Source organism: Mesoplodon densirostris, chromosome 1, assembly GCF_025265405.1.
Source record: "Mesoplodon densirostris isolate mMesDen1 chromosome 1, mMesDen1 primary haplotype, whole genome shotgun sequence".
In the NCBI taxonomy this organism is placed as follows: Eukaryota; Metazoa; Chordata; class Mammalia; order Artiodactyla; family Ziphiidae; genus Mesoplodon; species Mesoplodon densirostris.
The window spans coordinates 72756133-72776517 of record NC_082661.1 but is presented as its reverse complement, the minus strand read 5'-3'; the positions used below and the strand labels follow the sequence as shown (position 1 = coordinate 72776517).

The 20385-nt window shown below is 34.0% G+C and overlaps 1 protein-coding gene across 2 annotated transcripts in view; it reads right to left on the bottom strand.

Annotated features, from left to right (window-relative positions):
• The window catches only part of TET2 (tet methylcytosine dioxygenase 2), a 139361-nt gene that overhangs the window by 7252 nt on the left and 111724 nt on the right, over positions 1–20385 (bottom strand). Inside the window, exons 7-9 of one of the 2 annotated variants that reach the window (XM_060104438.1) lie at positions 13341–13491; positions 11296–11385; positions 2077–2214 (exon numbers count right to left, since the gene is read on the bottom strand). In XM_060104438.1, coding sequence (XP_059960421.1) covers positions 2077–2214; positions 11296–11385; positions 13341–13491 — 379 coding nt within the window. Of the gene's footprint in view, positions 1–2076; positions 2215–11295; positions 11386–13340; positions 13492–16208; positions 16384–20385 lie in introns of those variants that run through there. The other variant, XM_060104447.1, reaches the window with a different exon arrangement.

The following is a 20385-nucleotide window of genomic DNA, read 5'->3' as shown; positions in this document are numbered from 1 at the left end:
TGAATCTATCAGGAACTGTTACCTGCAGTGACCCTGTTCTTCACATACATTTCTGACTAAGGGAAGAAGCTTCAAAAAGAAGCTACAAGTTTCCTCTACCAAATGACTTCTTCTGCTTTTGTTAACATCATATTCGCCTCATCTCATACTTTGTACACAAAGAGATTTCACATCTTTCCTCACAGCTAACTCTCCTTAACTGTGTTTAAGAAATTTCCACAGGATACCAAAGTGAAATCTAAATAATGTAAAATTGAAGATTTGATTGATACAGGTAATATGTAAGTTAACACTGCTTCTACCTTTCTTTTCCCTCCTCTGTACTTTATGAAATCTAATTTATTGTTTCTCTTCTCAGTCATTTCTCTTCTGAAAAGAAAAAAAAAGGTACTTCTGCTGCTTTGATAATTTGATAGTACTTTTTTTCTTTTGTTGGCCACAATCACATTGGCTTTGATGAAAGACTGTTGGTTTTAAAATACTAGCTTTTAGTATTTAGTGTTTTTAATTAATGGAGAAAATGCGACCACAGTTATTTAAAACCCAAGGTAATACAAAATCATTGAAAGATACTCTTGAAAGGAATGTGATGATTATATTAGATTTACCTTTATAAATAAGTTTAACATGCAATGGTATTAAAACGAGCGTTTCACTTTGTACACATAAGTCTTCCCAAATCCTTGCCTCTGAGCACTTGTCATCTTTTCTCACAATTTATCCCTACTCGCTTCTACCTCTCTAGTGCTGCTTTCCATTTCACCTCACAGAACCTGTGACCTATCAGAGACAAATTCCCCTTCATTCAAAAACTTTCTCATCCTCTGCCCACTCTCCATCACCTTGCTGGAGAAAAATCTGGTTATCTTCAAGACCTACTATAGCTCCAGCTATCATTTATTTCTTCTACTTCCCAGAATCTAGCAGAGGCTCCAAATAATGAGCAGGTGTTCGATACCTGATGAGTGACGGTGTTAGATATTGTGGATGATAAGTCTCATGTTTGGTCTCCTGAATCAGAAATCAGCAAACTAGGGCCTGTGGCCAAACTGCCTTGCAGCCTGTTTCTGTATGGCCAGTGAACTAAGAATGTATTTTTTGCATTTTTTAAAGAACTTTTTATTGAAAAAATCCCAAACAAAGAATATGACAGAGATCCTACGTGGCCTGCGAAGCTTTTAACAGAAAACTTTTCCAGCCCCTGCTCTAGACCATTAATCCAATACCTTCTTTGTTTCTCAGCAAAAATTTCACACCAGATTCCTCGAATTAATTCCACTACTGCCTACTATCTCTCTGAATTCTTTTCTACACTATAATTTAACTATAGTGCCTGCCTTCTATTTTCCATGTTAGGTCTCATTGGTCATCTTCCTCAATTACACCTGTATCCATGTTGATAACTCATTAGGTTGATTAATTTATAGTTTCTGTACTTGAGCTTTTTCATTCTTTATCTCCACTCTGAGTCATCTCTTTAGGTGCAAGGCCACACCCTGGGTTTTGATGGTATGCAACATTGCTCCCCCCAAGACGGATCCATTTTCTCCCCTTACCAAAGCCTTCAAATACAAGGACCAATCCATTTTACCCACTGTAGTATGTAGTTACAATGGGTTCTTTTGCACTTTGAACCTTCTGTAGTAGTTGGTGTGACATCGATGATGCATTTTTCATTTATACTTTTCTCTGCAAGCTGGACTGGTACCTTAGCTCATATGTGGCTTTTTGCTTAACTGATTATAACCTACTAGATATCTGACAGTGAATTTTGAAAGAAGTTTTTTGGGCACCTGATTGTAGCTGGCAAGGCTTAGTCACTGGTTTAGATTAGCACCAAGAATTTCCATGATTTTCACATGCTTGTCAGTACAGTTTTCCACTAATGTGACATGCCAACCTGTTATGAGAGTACTAGTTATGCAAAACAATGTCACCTTGCAATAGCAATCATTCATGAAAACACTGTTCTCTGCAGGGACACCGGCAGAAAACATATTGCTCTAAATGCTGCTAACTTCCAGTCCTCTACTCTTCAACAGGACATGCTGCTAAGCTCTCCTCAGCACCACTTACCAATGTGCTGCCATTCTGCATGTTGTGCAAGTCTCTATGGGCATGAGCACAGAAGTCCAAACATGCAGTGACCCCTGAGAATGGACGGCCTTCCTTCAGACCCAGACGGCACTCTGGTGCTCTGTGTTCATATTCAATCTGAAAAATAGAAGCGAGTGTGTGACTGGGGAAGTACTTAGGCATTTCAAATTTTTAGGCACACATTTGACAAAAAAGTACAAGACCTGTGTACTGAGCAGGTCAAAAAGGTTCCTTAGTATTATATTTTATATCCCCAAATACAATGGAATGACACAAAATAGAGCAAATGCCTTGACACAGGAAAGTTATTTAATAGTGTTACTGAGACATAATTGACTTACACTTTAAATATATGCTGTTTATTGTACTATATGATTATATATATACACACACACATACATATACATACATGAAACCACTACCACAATCAAAATAATGTACATATCTATCATTCCCAAAAGTTTCCTCACGCCTCTTTATAATTCATGCTTCCCACTTTGTTCCCAGGCAACTACTGATCTGCTTTCTGTCACTAGAGATTATTGTAGTTTGCATTTTCTAGAATTTTACATAAATAAATCCATTTTGAGTTGATTTTAACATAGGGTGTGAGATTAAGAGTCAAAGAATTTTTTTTCCATATGGATATCCAACTGTTTAAACACTGCTGGGTAAAAAGTTTACACTTATCTCATTGAACTGCCTTTGTTGAAAATCAATTGACCATACATGTTGAACCTATTTCCAGACCCTCTATTCTGATCTTTTGTTATGTAATGGTGTGCTGGTGTGTGTGTGTATGTATGTGTGTATATGCTAATAATCAACTGTCTTGATTACTAGTAAATGTGGATTTGTAGTAAATCTTGAAGTCAGGGAGTATAGGTATTCAAATTGTTCTTTAAAAAAAAAGTTTGATTATTATAGGTTCTCTACATTTCAATTTATTTTAGAATCACCTTGTCAATTCCTTCAGAACACCTGGTGACATTTTGATAGGTCATGTACTGAATCCATTGATTAACTTGGGGAAAACTGAAATCTTAATAATACTTAGTCTTGTGATCCATGAACATGGTATATCATTCCAGTTATTTAGGTCTTTTATAATTTCTCTCAGAAATGTTTTGTAGCTTTCAGTGCACAGGTCTTGTACATTTTTGTCAGATATATATTAGGAATTTCATATTTTTGATGCTATTTTAATTGTTACTGGTTTTCATTTCAATTTTTAATGGTTTATTGCTAGTATACAGAAATACAATCGATTTTTGTATTTTGCAACTGTGCTAAACCATTTATTAGTTCTAGGAGGTTTTTTGGTAGACTCTTTGGGACTTTCCACACACATGTTGTCTGCAAATAAGGATAGTTTTATTTCTTCATATTCAATCTGTATCCTTTTTATTTTTCTTTTTCTTGCCTATTGCATGGTCTAAAATTTCCAGTTAGATGTTAAATAGAATAAGATACAAGGATATATTATACAGCACAAGGAATATAGCCAACGTTTTATAATAATTATAAATGGAGTATAATCTTTAACAATTGAGAATCATTATGTTGTACATGCAAAACATATAATATTGTAAATCAACTATACCTCAATTAAAAAAATTAGGTTGCCACAAAAAGCTTGCTGGCAAGATGAGAACTATTCTTGAAAACATCCCTTGAATTTTCTTAAGAAAACATTCATTTGATAAAGAGTAAAAAGTATTTATTTTTATTATTGTATGACAATTGTATATTAAATTTATGTTTATAAATATGGCACAGAGAATATCTTCAACAAATAGTAAAACCTACTTGAGAAGTTAAAAAAAAAATGTTAACTAGAAGTGGTGAGAATGGACATGCTTTTCTTGTTCCCAATGTATAATGTGTTTTAAAAAATTTTTTAGCTTTCCATTTACTGAGTTTTCACAGATGGCAAAGCCTACCTTAGGTAATAGGCATGATCCCATCACAATAAAATAGCATTAAAAAGTTTCATGTCGGGCCTCCCTGGTGGCGCAGTGGTTAAGAGTCCGCCTGCCGATGCAGGGGATACGGGTTCGTGCCCCGGTCTGGGAGGATCCCATATGCCGCGGAGCGGCTGGGCCCGTGAGCCATGGCCGCTGGGCCTGCGCATCCGGAGCCTGTGCTCCGCAACGGGAGAGGCCACAACAGTGAGAGGCCCGCATACAGCAAAAAGAAAAAAAAAAAAAAAAAAAAAAAAAAGTTTCATGTCACAAAACGGAGCAAGGAAATTACAGTTCCACCTAGCTGAGCAAGTTAAGGAATGAAATGCTTCTTTAACTTGCTGCTTTACCATAAAAACACTAAACAGTTTAGTTCTTTCACCATTATGTGTGATGTTAGTTTTAGGCTTTTCATCTATGCCCTTTATCAGGCTGAGAAAGTTTCCTTCTACAGATGTTAAATTTTGTCAAATGCTTTTTCTCTATCTATTGAGATAGTTTTCCCCATTATGTTGGTTAATACGGTGAATCACACTGATTGATCTTTGAGTGTTAAATGAACCAGCTGCTCCTGAAATAAACTCCATTTGATCATAATATATTATCCCTTTTACACATCGTTGGATGTATTTAGATGGAATTTTGTTAAGAATTTTCACATCAGTATTCATGAACATCATTGGACTTTATTTTTTCTTTAATGCCCTTGTCTGATTTTAGTACCAGGATATTTCCAGCCTCACAGAATGAGTTGGGAAGTATTTACTCCTTTGCTACTGTCTAGAAGAGTTTCCATTGAACTATTCTTTCTTTCTTAAATAATGAGTGAAATTTGGAAGGGAAATCATCTGGGCCTGGAGTTTTCTTTTTGGGAAAGTTTTTAATTACAAATTCAAATTTTTAATAGATATAGAACTATTCATGGTATTTTTCCTTTAGTAAGCTTCGGTAATTTGTGTCTTTCAAGGACTTTGCCCATTTCATCTAAGTCATTTAATTTATTTTCATAAAGTTTTAATAATGTTTTCATTATTATTCTTTTACTGTCTGTAGGATATGTAATGGTGTCTCATCTTTAATTCTTGATATTAACAATTTGTACCTTCTCATTTTTCTTGAACAAATTGACTAAAAGTATTAGCTTTTGATTTCACTGATATATTCTGTTTTCTGTATTCTATTTCATTGATTTCTGTTCTTACCTTTAGTTTTTCCTTCTTTCTGCCTTTTATATGGCTAAAATTGCTCTTTTTCCAAGCTTCATAGGATATAAACATAGATCATTGATTTGAGACTTTATATAACATTTCTGATATAAATGTTCAATGCTATAAATCTTTCTCTAAGTAAGCTTCATAGCTGCATCCCATAAATTTCAATGTCACATCTTCATTTCATTCAGTTTGAAATACTTTCTCCCTTGTGATTTATTCTTTGGCCCATAGGTCATTTAGAAATAAGTTGCTAAGTTTCCAGATATTTAGGGATTTTGTAGGTATCCTTCTGGTACAGATTTTCAATTTAATTTCATTGTGATCAGAGAACATATTTTGTGGCTTTTAAATTTATCAATACTTGTTTCATGACCCAGAATATAAACTATCTTGGTAAATCATCCTTGTATATTTGAAAATAATGTTAATTTTGTCATTGCATGGGGAGTTCTATACATAACATCAATTTTGTTAACAGTGTTGTTCAAGTGTTCTGTCCCCTTACTAATTTTCTGTCTACTTGTTCTAATGGTTTGAGAGAGATATATTGAAAACTGACTGTATCTGTAGCTTTGTTTTTTTTAGTTGTATCAGTTTTTATTTAATACAATTTAAAACTATTATTAGATGCATAGTTAGGATTATCATGTTCTCTTGCTAAACTGACCTTTTTATCATTATAAAATGATCCTCTTTATAATATTCTTTGCTATGAAATCTACTTTGCTATTAACATCACTCCAGATTTCTCTTGGTTGACATTAGCACGGTATTTCTTGGTTCTTGCTTTTTTAAATATCACAATTGTTCTTTACCAATGTGATTATTCAATATAACAAGCTCTGCCTTTTAATTGGGAGTGTTAAAAAAATTTACATTTAATGTGGTTTTTGATATGGCTGGGATTAAATATACCATTTGCTATTTGTTTTGTATTTGTTTTAGCGTTCTTTTTTTTTTGTTTGTTTTTGTTTTTGTTTTTTTCTTTTTGCGGTATGCGGGCCTCTCACTGTTGTGGCCTCTCCCGTTGCGGAGCACAGGCTCCGGATGTGCAGGCCCAGCGGCCATGGCTCACGGGCCCAGCCGCTCCGCGGCATATGGGATCCTCCCAGACCGGGGCACGAACCCGTATCCCCTGCATCGGCAGGCGGACTCTTAACCACTGCGCCACCAGGGAGGCCCTGTTTTAGCTTTCTTTTAGTTCCATATTTTAAAATATGTTTTGGGATAAATTCCATTCTCATCTCTTTACTGGGGGATTAGTTATACATTTCTTTTGTTTTTTTTTTGCCGTACGCGGGCCTCTCACTGTTGTGGCCTCTCCTGTTGCGGAGCACAGGCTCCGGACGTGCAGGCTCAGCGGCCATGGCTCACGGGCCCAGCTGCTCTGCGGCATGTGGGATCTTCCCGGACCGGGGCACGAACCCGTGTCCCTTTCATCGGCAGGCGGACTCTCAACCACTGCGCCACAAGGGAAGCCCCCATACATTTCTTGTTAGTGGCTGCCTGCTTTAAGGTTTACAGTGTAGTGTACAACCTATATTCAAGTAATATACCATTCCATCCATATATAACATAAGAACCTTACAACAGTATACTTCCAATCCCCAAGCCTCTGTGCTACTTTTACATGTTATAAACCTTAAATTACATTTTTAATGTATTTTAAAATAACTATCTTGTAAAGAAATTTTTTAAATAAGGGGAAAAAGTCCTTTTACTTGCATATCTACTATTTATGATGTTTTCATTCCTTTTTTCCAATCCAGATTTCTATCATATCATTTTTCTTTCTATCAGAGGGCTTCCTTTAACATTTTTGAAGTTTTAGTCTGCCGGTGGTAGTAAATTATTTTTTTCAGCTTTTGTATGCCTGAAAAAAAAATCTTTTTATTTATTTTTTTTTCGGTACATGGGCCTCTCACTGTTGTGGCCTCTCCCGTTGCGGAGCACAGGCTCCGGACGTGCAGGCTCAGTGGCCATGGCTCATGGGCCCAACCACTCCGCGGCATGTGGGATCTTCCCGGACCGGGACACGAACCTGTGTCCTTTGCATTGGCAGGCAGACTCTCAACCACTGCGCCACCAGGGAAGCCCCAAAAATCTTTATTTTTGCCTTCACTTTTGAGAGTTGTTTTTACTGGTTATAGATTTCTAGATTGATAGTCTTTTTTTTTTTCTTTCTGTACTTTAAGGATGTTTTTCCTCTTTTTTCTTGCATCTTTCTCAGACTTTAAGTCTTATGTGTCTATTATCCATTTTTCCCTATAAGTAATGTCTTTTTTCCCCCCATCTACTTTTCACATTTTCTCTTAATCACTGTAAGCAAATTGATTTTAATGTGATTTTATATAGTTTCTTCATATCTCCCCCCCACCCCCCACCATTTGGGGCTTGCTGAGCTTCTGGGATCAATGGGTTTATAGTTTTGAACAAATTTGAAAAATAATTGGCCATTATATTTAAAAATATTTTTCTGTCCTCCTTTTGGGACTCTAATTACACATATATTAGTGTAATAATATTGTGCGATGCTGTGATCTAGTTAGCTTTATTCTGTTCCTTGAATAAAAATGTATACAAAATCTAGCTGGTCCTTAGACTCATGCCATCTCATAAGAAATACCATGCAGGGGTCTGTGAATGGATTACTGGACATTTATCTCTATGTCTGGAAGACAGTTCTAAGTGCATGGCTTTCTGATGGTGTAAATCTGTGCTGTTCAATACGGAAGCTACTAGCCACATGTAGCAATTTAAATTTAAATTAATTAAAATGAAAAGTTCATTAACTCAATTGCACTAACCACATATCAAGTGTTCAGTAACCACATGTGGCTAGTAACTACCGTTCTGAACAGTGTAGACAGAAAATATTTCCATTGTCAAAGAAAGTTTTCTTGGTTTAAAATGTCATCTCCACACATGACGAAAGCACATGATTTTGAGATTTGAGCCTGCTAATTCAGTCCTAAAGTTTAATGGTAAGATAACCATAGAAAAGATAGAGAAATGTAACTCTACTGATAGACATAAAGGCTATTTAAGTTAAGAAAACCTATATTCTAATTCCATGGAGCTGACAGAAGAAATGCTGTGAAGACCCAATGAAGCTTAACTTCAGCAATAAGACTTTATGAAATCAAGGAACAAAGCAAAGAAGAACATTCATATATGAGAAATAAAGGTACTATATTCAGTTGGGGGAAGGAGGCAAATACTAAATAGTAGACTTCCACAGCACCTATAACCTTGATGTGTTATGTATACTGTAGGAAAAGATCACATGGCTGTTTTCTGGGGTCTCTAAACCATGTTAAAACATATGGATAAACTTTCCAGTAGTACCTACCATGCAATATAAAAAACACCTTATTCATTCTTAGCCATTAGTTGATTTAGTTTATATAGACATTACATTTATTTTTTAATGTATGAATGTATGTATGTATTTAAATTTTATTTTATTGTGGTAAGAACACTTAACATGAGAGCTACATTTTTAACAAATTTTTAAATGTACGTTATCATTGAGTATAGGTACGATTGTACAGCAGATCTGTAGACCTTATTCATCTTGCTTAACTGAAACTTCATGCCAATTGTTTAGTATATCTATCTACACATTTATTCATATACAAATATTAAAACACATCTAAGGAATTACACCTAATCATCTTGTTATAACTTAAAAACTTGGGGGTACCTTCATATTTTAGATATTCCAGGTTCAGGAAATGCATAAAATACTCCAAACAAAAAGTAATAGTGTAGAATATAAATGCTTAGATAATCAAGTTTGTATGACAGTCTATAATAGGAATCAAAGGAGTAAGAACATCAATGCTTATTCTTCTGTCCCTTTCCCCAGTTAAAGCCATTTGATTAATATCCCCTATAAAAAATTCACTCAACAGAAAATCGCCAAACTTGAAATCTAGCAACACAGACTCAATTTATTTTCTTTTTATAGCTTGATTTATTATTTTGCTCACCAGAATTATTTTACAACGGTAGCAAACCATTCCTTATACTTTTCTGTGACACTGATTAAAATAGGTAAGGTTGTAAAAATAACAGTATTAATCCCACTGTTATTAATAGCATTTAAAATAACTTTCATAGACATTAACATATATCTAAATATCTAGGTTGTGACATAGAACAACTTATAAAGAGACAGTCATTATTGAAGTTGCCTCCTTTGCTCCCACTTAAAAAGAAAAAAAAGAAGAATTGAGGTTTGGGGAAAACATTAAAGTCTACAATGGAAACAAGAATAGCTAAATTGTTGACTAGAATTGGTGCCCTGTCTCTGCTATGTAGACTAATCTAGTCCCCTTAGAGTCTTTAACATTATTAAGTAAATGACAATGTTTGAAAAATGTGTCACACTTCACGCTTTCCCGTTTCCATGCTGCTGTGTACTCTGCTCTGAATACCTTCTCATCACCTCAAGCTTTCCTCCATCTATCAATCTTCCTCTTAAATCTTTAACCTCTCCTATTCCATTGCTCCTACCCCCAGTCCTTCCTTCACTGGTTTCCCTTCCCCCACTCACCCCTAAAATGTTAAATATTAAAATCATTAGCCCCTTCTCCTCTTTGTAATCTTCACTCTGAAAAACTGTATTTACTACTAACTACTTCCTGCATTTTGATAACTCCCAAATCACAGTGCTAACCTGGATTTTTCTCCCGATTTTTCTTTTAATTATCCTAGAAGTATGTCAAACCTAGCATGTCCAAAATGAAATTTGTCATCTTCTCCTTATCTCCTCCAAACTTACTTTTCCCCACTGATTCCTAATACTAATAGAACCACCTGTCCAAGCCAGAAATTTGGTGGACCCTCAAATTCTCTCTTTTGCTCATTCTCAAATCCGATTGGTCACTAAGTTTATAAGTTCCACCAAATATTTCACTTACTTATTTCATTTTCTCTATCACTACTGCTATTTCATTAAATCAGGACCTTAACGTCTCTTGCCCAGTGATTGCAATAGCTTACTTCTCTAATTTAATCTTCTATAATCTAAGCTGTATTTCATTTATTTGGCTTGAGTGACCTTTTCAAGTTAAATCACTTCACCCTCACCGTCCCCAATATACACTTAGAACATCCCAGTGGTAGGCCTCTTACCTATATGATAAAGTTCAAAGATCTTTGTATGGCCTCCAAGGCCATTTGTGACCTTACATCTCTACTTTCAGGGAGAACCTTTTTGTTCCTTCAGAAATGTGCATACTTCCAGCACAGCTGTTATCATGTTTTTCTATAGCTGGCATTTTACGTATCTCTGTCTCCTCTAAGGAAGGAGTTTTGTAAAGACAGAGAATCTGCACTGCTCATCTTAATGTCCACAGTGACTAAACACAGCATCTGGTTCATAACAGGCTTTCACTTAGTGCTTTTGCTGTTGATGTTATTGAAACAGTGTAGACTTTACGGTCTTTTGCCTCCTTCACGAGCATTTCTGAACAAATCACCTGGCCTTTCATATAGGTATAACCGAGCACACACTTAGAAAATAGGAAAGGAAAAAGGAAAGGGAAAAATCTAGCAAAATCTGACATATCTCGACACATGTATATACACTTATAAAGTAGCTTTACATTTACATAGCTTTACATGTATAGGCTTGCTGTGGAAACACTTAACAGGTGGTTAGAACCTATAGTATGAGCCATATAATTGCAATTAATCACTAAAGTCTGCTTACAGAGATAAAATTATCCATATGAGGACAAGATTAGTAGGTAAAACAGCTTGTGAGCCTTAAAAGCTCATTATCTTTACAGATTAAAAGACCAAAAATACACTTTTGGATGGTGTAATTTTCATATATCAAACATTCATATATCAAAAACAGAACACTGCAGTGGTTTCAACAATTAGGAAGAGAAAAAGTTAGAAAAATAAAGGAAAATCGTTGCTTCAAAAATATTTTTGGAAAGATAGGCCATCAATAATGAGTAAGTAAAGTGTTCTAATCATTGTCAATAACTGTTTAAACTTACCTGGTTATTATATGCATCAGGTGCAAGTTTCTTGTATGTTGGTGCCATAAGAGTGGACAGGTTTTGTAAATGAGACTCCAGTTTCTCTTCCTGTATAAAATGAGTAATTCTACACATTAAATTCTAAATCCATTCTATTCATATATGAGAGAGGCTATCAATTAGATTTTTTCCCCTACATCTTAGATCCAAATCACAAATATATACCGTCTCATTAAATATCGGCTTGGCCAAAAAGTTTGTTCGGGGTTTTCCCATAACATTGGCCAACCCAATAACTAAATATCATCTTAACGTGACCATTTCTAAGTGAAAAGCATAGACCATATATGACCTATTTTTGTATGTGCTGTTAAATGTCTAGCTCTTTGGTATTTACATGAGAGTAATCAATTTTCTACTTTGCATGCAGATATTTGGCATTTTATTAATATAAGTCTATGCTGGTAGTAGGATTCGGAGAATGAAGCCATACAGTCTTTAAAGGGTCACATTCTCTATTCTTCTCCAATTAGTGGCCGAGGAAGATGAGCTATTGAAAGGATTTGTTTGGTTCAATCTATTTCTAATCTTTATATTTTAAATGTTTATAAAAAATAGCATTACAAAATTTGAAATGATCACTCCATAGAACTAAAAATTACTATGTGATTCAAATATGAATAAAACTCTAAGAAGTATAATGTGGTATATATGAAAAACTTTGTAAAGTTTACTTGAGAGGAAAAATGTTCAGGTATATTCACGCCCACCCCCAAGCAAAGAATGTGCTTTTTCAAATGGTAGGGGACAATACTCAGTTGCTCTATTCATACTTAGAAGTTCTCATTTCACATTGATATTTCTCTAAAAACCTTTGGAGATGTAAGCAGCTGGCAGAGGTATACTTGCTTGCATTTTAGAAGGTGAGGAGGTTTCTGACTGGAGTCCTCCTACCTAACAGAGGGAGGATGTCACTAGCCATCCCCTGCATTTGTTTACATGAAACACAGAGTGATAAACATTTATGAAGTAGTGGAGAAAATGCTCTCCAGTGTGAAAATTGAAAGTGTAAGACAGCAGGCAAAATTGCTATTCATTAGGTTTATTAAATATTTGTGTTTTCTTATGCAAAGAGGCTATCTAGCACATTAATACAGCTTATTAAAATGTTATGATTCTATGAAAAATTTATATCATGACTTGAAGAGCTTTTGCACTTATTAAACTTCCACTTACTATGATAGTCACAAATAATAAAGTCTAACAAATTTTTCAAAGGGACATATAAAAATTATTACATCAATAGTATAATTGCATATTTCAATTGCATTTAAAATTTGAAAGAAAATTATAACATGTATAGATTTACTAAAAATTTGATCATATATGAATGCTAAATATACTGAGGTTTTCTGATTATTCAATTAGCATACTCTAGAATACATGCTACACAAAAGTTGTTAAACGTGATACCAATCTATAAGTTATATTTTGAGAAATATATTTTCTAGAGAAGGACAAAAACCAGTGATGTCAATGAGAAATCAATGTTCATTTATTTCAACTACACCTTTATATTGAAATCTAAATATGTTTTAGTTACTTGAATGCATTTATTATAGTAACATTAAGCCATCAAATCTCATGGGTTGAAAATGTGACTAGAAATGGACTTTTATGAATGTGGCAGTCACGAACATGATTTCTATAATTCAGGTTCAAAAGATGAAAGTTCTAACACTGAAGTGGTAATATTTAGTTTTAATATGCAAATGACAGCTGTGTGAAACTCTGGAGTTTACATAAAAGACAAAGAATAAGTGTAAAAGGCCATAAGTATAGTTTATGTTGATCAAACTTTATTACTTTATCACATGGTTATTATGCTAATTTTATAAAATATTATTATGTGTGTCTACAGTTTAGCCAAAATTTTACTGATCTATCTCTGAGATGAAATTCTCTGTTAATGAGAGTTTGAGTATATTATATTGTTCACTTCATCTGTGCTCATCAATTCTCCATGAAAAATAAACAGATTATACATCAGGAAGTAAACAAACCTCTTTTGGGTCATCCCCAAGCAGCTTAAATTTTCTTGGGATCTTGCTTCTGGCAAACTTACATCCATTGTAGTACATGCTCCATGAACAACCAAAAGAAAAGGAGGCACCACAGGTCTCTGGGTCCAGCCCCTGACAGGCACACGTTCTCCTGAGAAATCAAAGAACCAAGTTCATGACTATGGATAGCACTGTCCAGGCTATCAATCTCATATTCTGGGTGTCTACATTCCAAAATGAATGCAAATTAGTTTTGAAAGAAGTCTAACTCTACATTAAGCTGTGCCACAATCACATTAGAAAATAACTATTTCGACTGACTTTAAAAGACAACTTGAACAAACATTTTATTGTAGTATAATACACACAGAGAAAGTACACATAATTTTATAGCTTCTAATCACTCACAAATGAAACATACACAAGTGAGTGCCACTTAAACTAAGAAACAAAACATATACTTGCACCCCTAAATCCTATCTTATATTTCCTTCCAGGCATTGTCCTCCTAACAGTAACTTCTATCAGAAGAAATTAGCTCTGCCTACTTTTATCCTATATAAAATATACTATATTCCTACTGAATATAGTGTGTATGTATGTATGTGTGTGTATATATATGCCTATTTTTATACTATATATACCATAAACCTACTGAATTTAGTGTGTATGTGTGTATATAAATGTGTGTGTATATATATAGTTTTGCCCATTTTTATACAATGTATAGTATAGTACACACACATATATGTATAGTTTTGACTATTTTTATACTACATATAGTATGCTATATATTTCTATACTGTAGTATAAAAATAGGCAAAACTGTGTGTGTGTATATATATGTACACATATATATACACACATACATAATATACACATGTATATGCCATTATCTAGTATAAGCTTATTTGTGTCTTGCTTCTTCATCATTGTTTGGAATATCCATCCACAATGTTGCATGTAGTTATACTTTATATTGATGTATTTATTCACTTAGTACAGTTTCTATTATATGGATATGCCACAAATTAATCGTTCCACCATTGATGGGCATTTGAGTGCTTTCTAGTTTTTGGCTAAAATACAGTATTGTGACTTCACATCCTAAGTCAGTTATATCCTAAGGGCAATAAACAGACAAACAAGCAAAGAAACCAAAAATTAAAAACAGGATAAAACAACCCACTAGTTAAACTATATTCAGTAGGTATTTTTTCAAAGCTGTATTGAGGTATAATTGACAAATAAAACTAAGATATTTAAAGTATACAATGTGATGATTTGATATAAGCATATATTATGAAAGGATTTTCCCATCAAGTTAATTAACACATCTATCACCTCACATATTTTTTTTCTTGCAATGAACATTTAAGTTCAACTCTTTTAGCAAATTTCAGTTATGTAGTAAGGTGTTATCAACTATAGTCATTAGATCCTCAGACCTTACTCATTTTGTAACTGAAAGATTATATATACCTTTTTACCAACCTCTCCCTATTTCCCTCATCCCCAAGCCTCTCACAACTTTTCTACTCTGTTTCTGTGAGTTTGACTTTTGTTTTTTGTTTTTGATTCCACATAAAAGTAATATCAGGTATCTGTCTTTCTCTGTCTGGCTTATTTCACTTAGTATAATCCCCTCCAGATTCATCCATGTTGTCGAAAATGGCAGGATTTCCTTTTTTAAAAGCTGAATAATATTCCTCTGTGTGTGTTCACAAACCACATCTTTATCCATTTATCCATTGATGGACACTTAGGTTGTCTCCACACCTTGGTTACTGTGAATAATGCTGCAACTGGAATGCAGATATCCCTTTGAGATAATGATTTCATTTCCTTTGGATACATGTTAAGAAGTGGATTGTTTGTTTATGTATGGCTCTCCTGACCTCATTGGACAGCAGTAGTCTTATTTGTAGTAATGATATTATTTTGAAATTACTTATGTATGTTGTGACATGAAGAAATCATTGTTAATGTCAAAAAATAAGAATTTCAGTGTAAGATGAAATAAGTCTAAAGATAAGTAAATACCCTGTAAAATCCTATGAACAGGAAATAGTATGAACTCACGATATGAATTAAAAAACTCAAATTTTCTTTTTCAAAAAAAAAATTACTTCCTATATCAGCCCACTGAAAATGCCTAAAGTAACAATATCTTTGTAGCAATGGGCACATCTGGACACATACTGTGACCTCTAAATATCATTTCTCATAGAAATGGATGTAGGTTAAAATCCATGAGGTTTTTTTTTTCAAATGAGTTAATAATGATACCAAAAAGAAAGAACAAACTAAGTGATCATTTTTGGATGGTTACAAAGGCACCAAATCACTATTTTGAAATTTCACAACTAAAAATACTTACCATGCATTATTCTGTCATTTGTTTACAAACTATATTTAATGGTAACCAAACAGTTGATAATGAAAAGTTCTTTAAAGAATTCCGTCTAATAAATGCAGAAGGAATGTTATAATTAGAAGTTATAATTTTACAGATGTCAGCAAAACGGCAGAATAAGGATCTCTGAAAATACCCTCCTCCACAAAAGCAAAAAGAAACCTGGTAAATATTGTCAGAATCAACTCTTCAGAAATATGGAAATTAACAAAAGACTTGCAACAGTCCAGGAAGCATTTCTTCAAGAAAGGCAATGAAATTTTGGTAAGAAGCTAAGCTTTACAGTGTTTTAACTTGCCTTATTTCCACTGTCCCCAGAACTCCACGACACCCTTGAAAACCAACAGCCCACATTTATGGTGAAAATCAGCAGGCTGGCAACCACTGGAGAGGGCAGAATTAGGCTGGATATCCTCCAAAGCCCCATTCCTAGAGAAATGTCATTATTTTACCTATTTGGTAGTTCTCTAGAAGACACCACTGGCAAGGCTTTCTTCATTTGATCTGACTTGGAGTTCACCTATTGTATATAGCCTTTTCCCCACTGGAGATATTTGTTGAAAATAGTCAGAGGCAATTGTTGAACATTGCAGCTGCCTGAGGTCTTGGTAGACAAAACTAGCTAGACTGACCAAGAAAAAGAGAGAAGACCCAAATTACTAAAAAATTAGAAATGAAACAGAGGATACTACCAATGACCTTATAAAAAGCATTATAAGGGAATACTATAAAAATGATCTATCAACAGGTTAGATAACTTGATGAAATGGACAAATTCCCAGAAAGCACAAACTACTGAAACTGACTCAAGAAGAAATAGAAAATCTGAATAGACCTATAACAAAAAGACTGAATTAGTAATCAAAAAACTTCCCACAAGGATAAGCCCAGGAGTACATGATTTTGCTGGTGAATTCCACTGAACATTTAAAAAATTAGCCCCAATCCTTTACAAATTCTTCCAAATAAATAAGAGGGAACCCTTTTCAATGTATTCTATGAATCCAGTATTACCCTGAAACCAAAAACAAAGACATCACAAGAAAACTATAGACCAATATCTTTTATCAATATAGATGAAAAAATCCTCAATAAGATACTAGCAAATGGAATCCAGCAACATATACAAAAAGTATACATTACGGTCAAGTAATAGCTATCCCAGAAATGCAATGTTGGTCCAATGTATAAAAATCAATCAATATGAAATACCACATTAACAAAGTGAAATGCAGAAAAAGCATTTGAGAAAAGTACAACACCCTTTAATGATAAAAATACTCAACCTAAGAATAGAAAAAAAATCTTCCTCAACCTGACAAAGAACATTTACAAAAACCCTACATTTAGCATCATACCTAATGGTGAAAAGCTGAAAGAAATCAGAGACAAGCAATAGCTGCTTGCTGTTGCTAATTCTGTTCAATATCTACTGTAGGTTCTAGCCAGGGAAATTATGCAAAAGGATCAAAAAAAAAAAAAAAAAGAAAAAGAAAAAAGTAGACAACTAGATTGGAAATGAAGAAATTAAGCTATCTCTACTTGTAGATGACATGATTTTGTATGTATAAATCCTAAGGAACCCACCAAAAAAATGTGGCACTAATAAACTAGTTAAATAAGCTTGTAGGATATAAGATTAATATATAAAACCCAATTGTGCAAGTGTATCCTGGCAATGAACAATCCCCCCAAAAATCAAAACAATTCTACTTAAAACAGCATCAAAAAGAATAAAATATTTAGAAATTTGACAAAAGATGTGTAGGACTTGTACACTGAAAACTATAAAACATCACTGAAAGAAATTAAAAACTTAAATAAATGTAAAGACATCCTGTGCTAATAAATAGGAAGACTTAATATTGTTAAGATGTCAACACTTCCCAATTAATTTCCTGATTCAACAGAACTTCTGTCAAAATCCCAGATGGGGAAATTATTAAGTTAATCCTAAAATTCATAGGGACATGAAAAGGACCCAGAGTATCCTGTAGGATACTGTAAGGATTCTGTAAAAGAAAAACAGTTGGAAGATTTATACATATCAATTTCAAAAGTTACTACAGCAACTACAGCAATCAACAACATGTAGTACTGGCATAAGGATAGATATGTAAATTAATGGAATAGAAGAATCCTGAAATGACACATACATCTTTGTCAATTAATTTTCAACTAGAATGAGAAGACCATTCAATATGGAAAAAACAGTCTCTTCAACAAATGGTGTTGAGACAACTGGATAGTCACATGCAAAAAAATGAAGTTGAACTCTTATCTCACATCATAACAGTGATCAAAGACCTAAATGGAAGAGCTAAAACTATAATACTCTGGGAAGAAAACATTGGGGTAAATCTTTAATACCCTGGATTAGGCAATGATTTCTTAGATATGACACTGAAAGTACAAGCAGTTAATTTAAAAAAACTGACTTCATCGAAATTAAAAACTTTTGTGCTTCAAGGATATCATCAAATGAAGAGACAACCTACAGAATGAGAAAATATCTGCAAACCATATATCTGATGAGTTCTAGTATCCAGAATATATAAAGAACTCTTATAACTCAAAAACAATTAATTTAAAAAGGAGCAAAGATTTAAGAAAGGATTTCTTCAAAGAAGATATATGAATAGCCAATAGCAAATGAAATAATGACTAACATCATTACTCATTAGGGAAATGCAAATCAAAACCATGAGATACACATTATACCCACTGGAAGGGGTATAATAAAATAAATAAATAAATAAATAAATAAATAAAGGCAGCCAATAAGTAGTTTTGGTGAAAATGTGGAAACATCAGAACCTCCATATATTGTTGGTAGGCATGAAGAGTGGTGCAGCTGTTTTGGAAAGCAGTTTGGCAGTTCCTCAAAAAGTTAAACGTAGTTACCATACGACCAAAATTGTCACTCCTAGGTATACACCCAAGAGAACTGAAGAAAATATGTCTATACAGAAACCTGTACAGAGATATTCATAGCAGCATTATTCATAATAGCCAATAAGTGGAAATAACTAAAATGTCCATGAACTGATGAACAAAGAAAATGTGGTACACATATATGCAATGGACTATTATTCAGCCATAAAAAGGAATAAAGTACTGGTTAATGTTATGACATGGACTAAACTTTAAAACATTATAAAGACCTAGGAATAAAATATGTAGGAATAAATTTACCTAAGGAGGCAAAAGACCTGTACTCAGAAAACTATAAGATGCTGATGAAAGAAATCGAAGATGATACAAACAGATGGAGAGATATACCATGTTCTTGGATTGGAAGAATCAATATTGCGAAAATGACTATACTACCCAAGGCAATCAACAGATTCAATGCAATCCCTATCAAATTACCAATGGCATTTTCCACAGAACTAGAACAAAAAATTTTAAAATCTGTATGGAAACACAGAAGACCCCGAATAGCCAAAGCAACCCTGAGAAAGAAAAATGAACCTAGAGGAATCAGACTCCCTGACTTCAGACTATATTACAAAGCTACAGTCATCAAAACAGTTTGGTACTGGCACAGAAACAGAAATATAGATCAATGGAATAGAAATAAACCCATGCACCTATGGCCAATTAATCTATGACAAAGGAGGCAAGAATATACAAAGGAGAAAAGACAGTCTCTTCAATAAGTGGTGCTGGGAAAACTGGAAAGCTACTTGTAAAAGAAGGAAGTTAGAACATTCTCTAACACCATACACAGAAATAAACTCAAAATGGATCAAAGACCTAAATGTAAGGCTGGACACTATAAAACTGTTAGAGGAAAACATAGGCAGAACACTCTTTGACATAAATTGCAGCAACATCTTTTTTGATTCACCTCCTAGAGTAATGAAAATAAAAACAAAAATAAACAAATGGGACCTAATTAACTTAAAATCTTCTGCACAGTAAAGGAAGCCATAAACGAAACAAAAAGACAACCCACAGAATGGGAGAAAATACTGATATTTGCAAACAAAGCAAAGACAAGGAATTAACTTTCAAAATATACAAACAACTCATGAAGCTCTATGTCGAAAAAAAATTCAATCAAAAAATGGGCAGAAGATCTAAATAGACATTTCTCCACAGAAGACATACAGATGGCCAAAAAGCACATGAAAAGATGTTCAACATCACTAATTATCAGAGAAATGCAAATCAAAACTACAATGAGGTATCACCTCACACAGGTCAGAATGGCCATCATCAAAAAATCTACAAACAATAAATGCTGGAGAGGGTGGGGAGAAAAGGGAACCCTCATACACTGTTGGTGGGAATGTAAATTGGTATAGCCACTATAGAGAACAGTATGGAAGTTCCTTAAAAAACTAAAAATAGAACTACCATATGAGCCAGCAATCACACTCCTTGCATGTATCCAGAGGAAACCATAATTTGAAAAGATACATGCACCCCAGTGTTCACTGCAGCACAATTTACAATAGCCAAGACACAGAAGCAACCTAAATGTCCATCGACAGAGGAATGGATAAAGATGTGGTACATATATACAATGGAATATTACTCAGTCATAAAACAGAACAAAATAATTCCATTTGCAGCAACATGGGTGGACCTAGAGATTATCATGCTAAGTGAAGTAAGTCA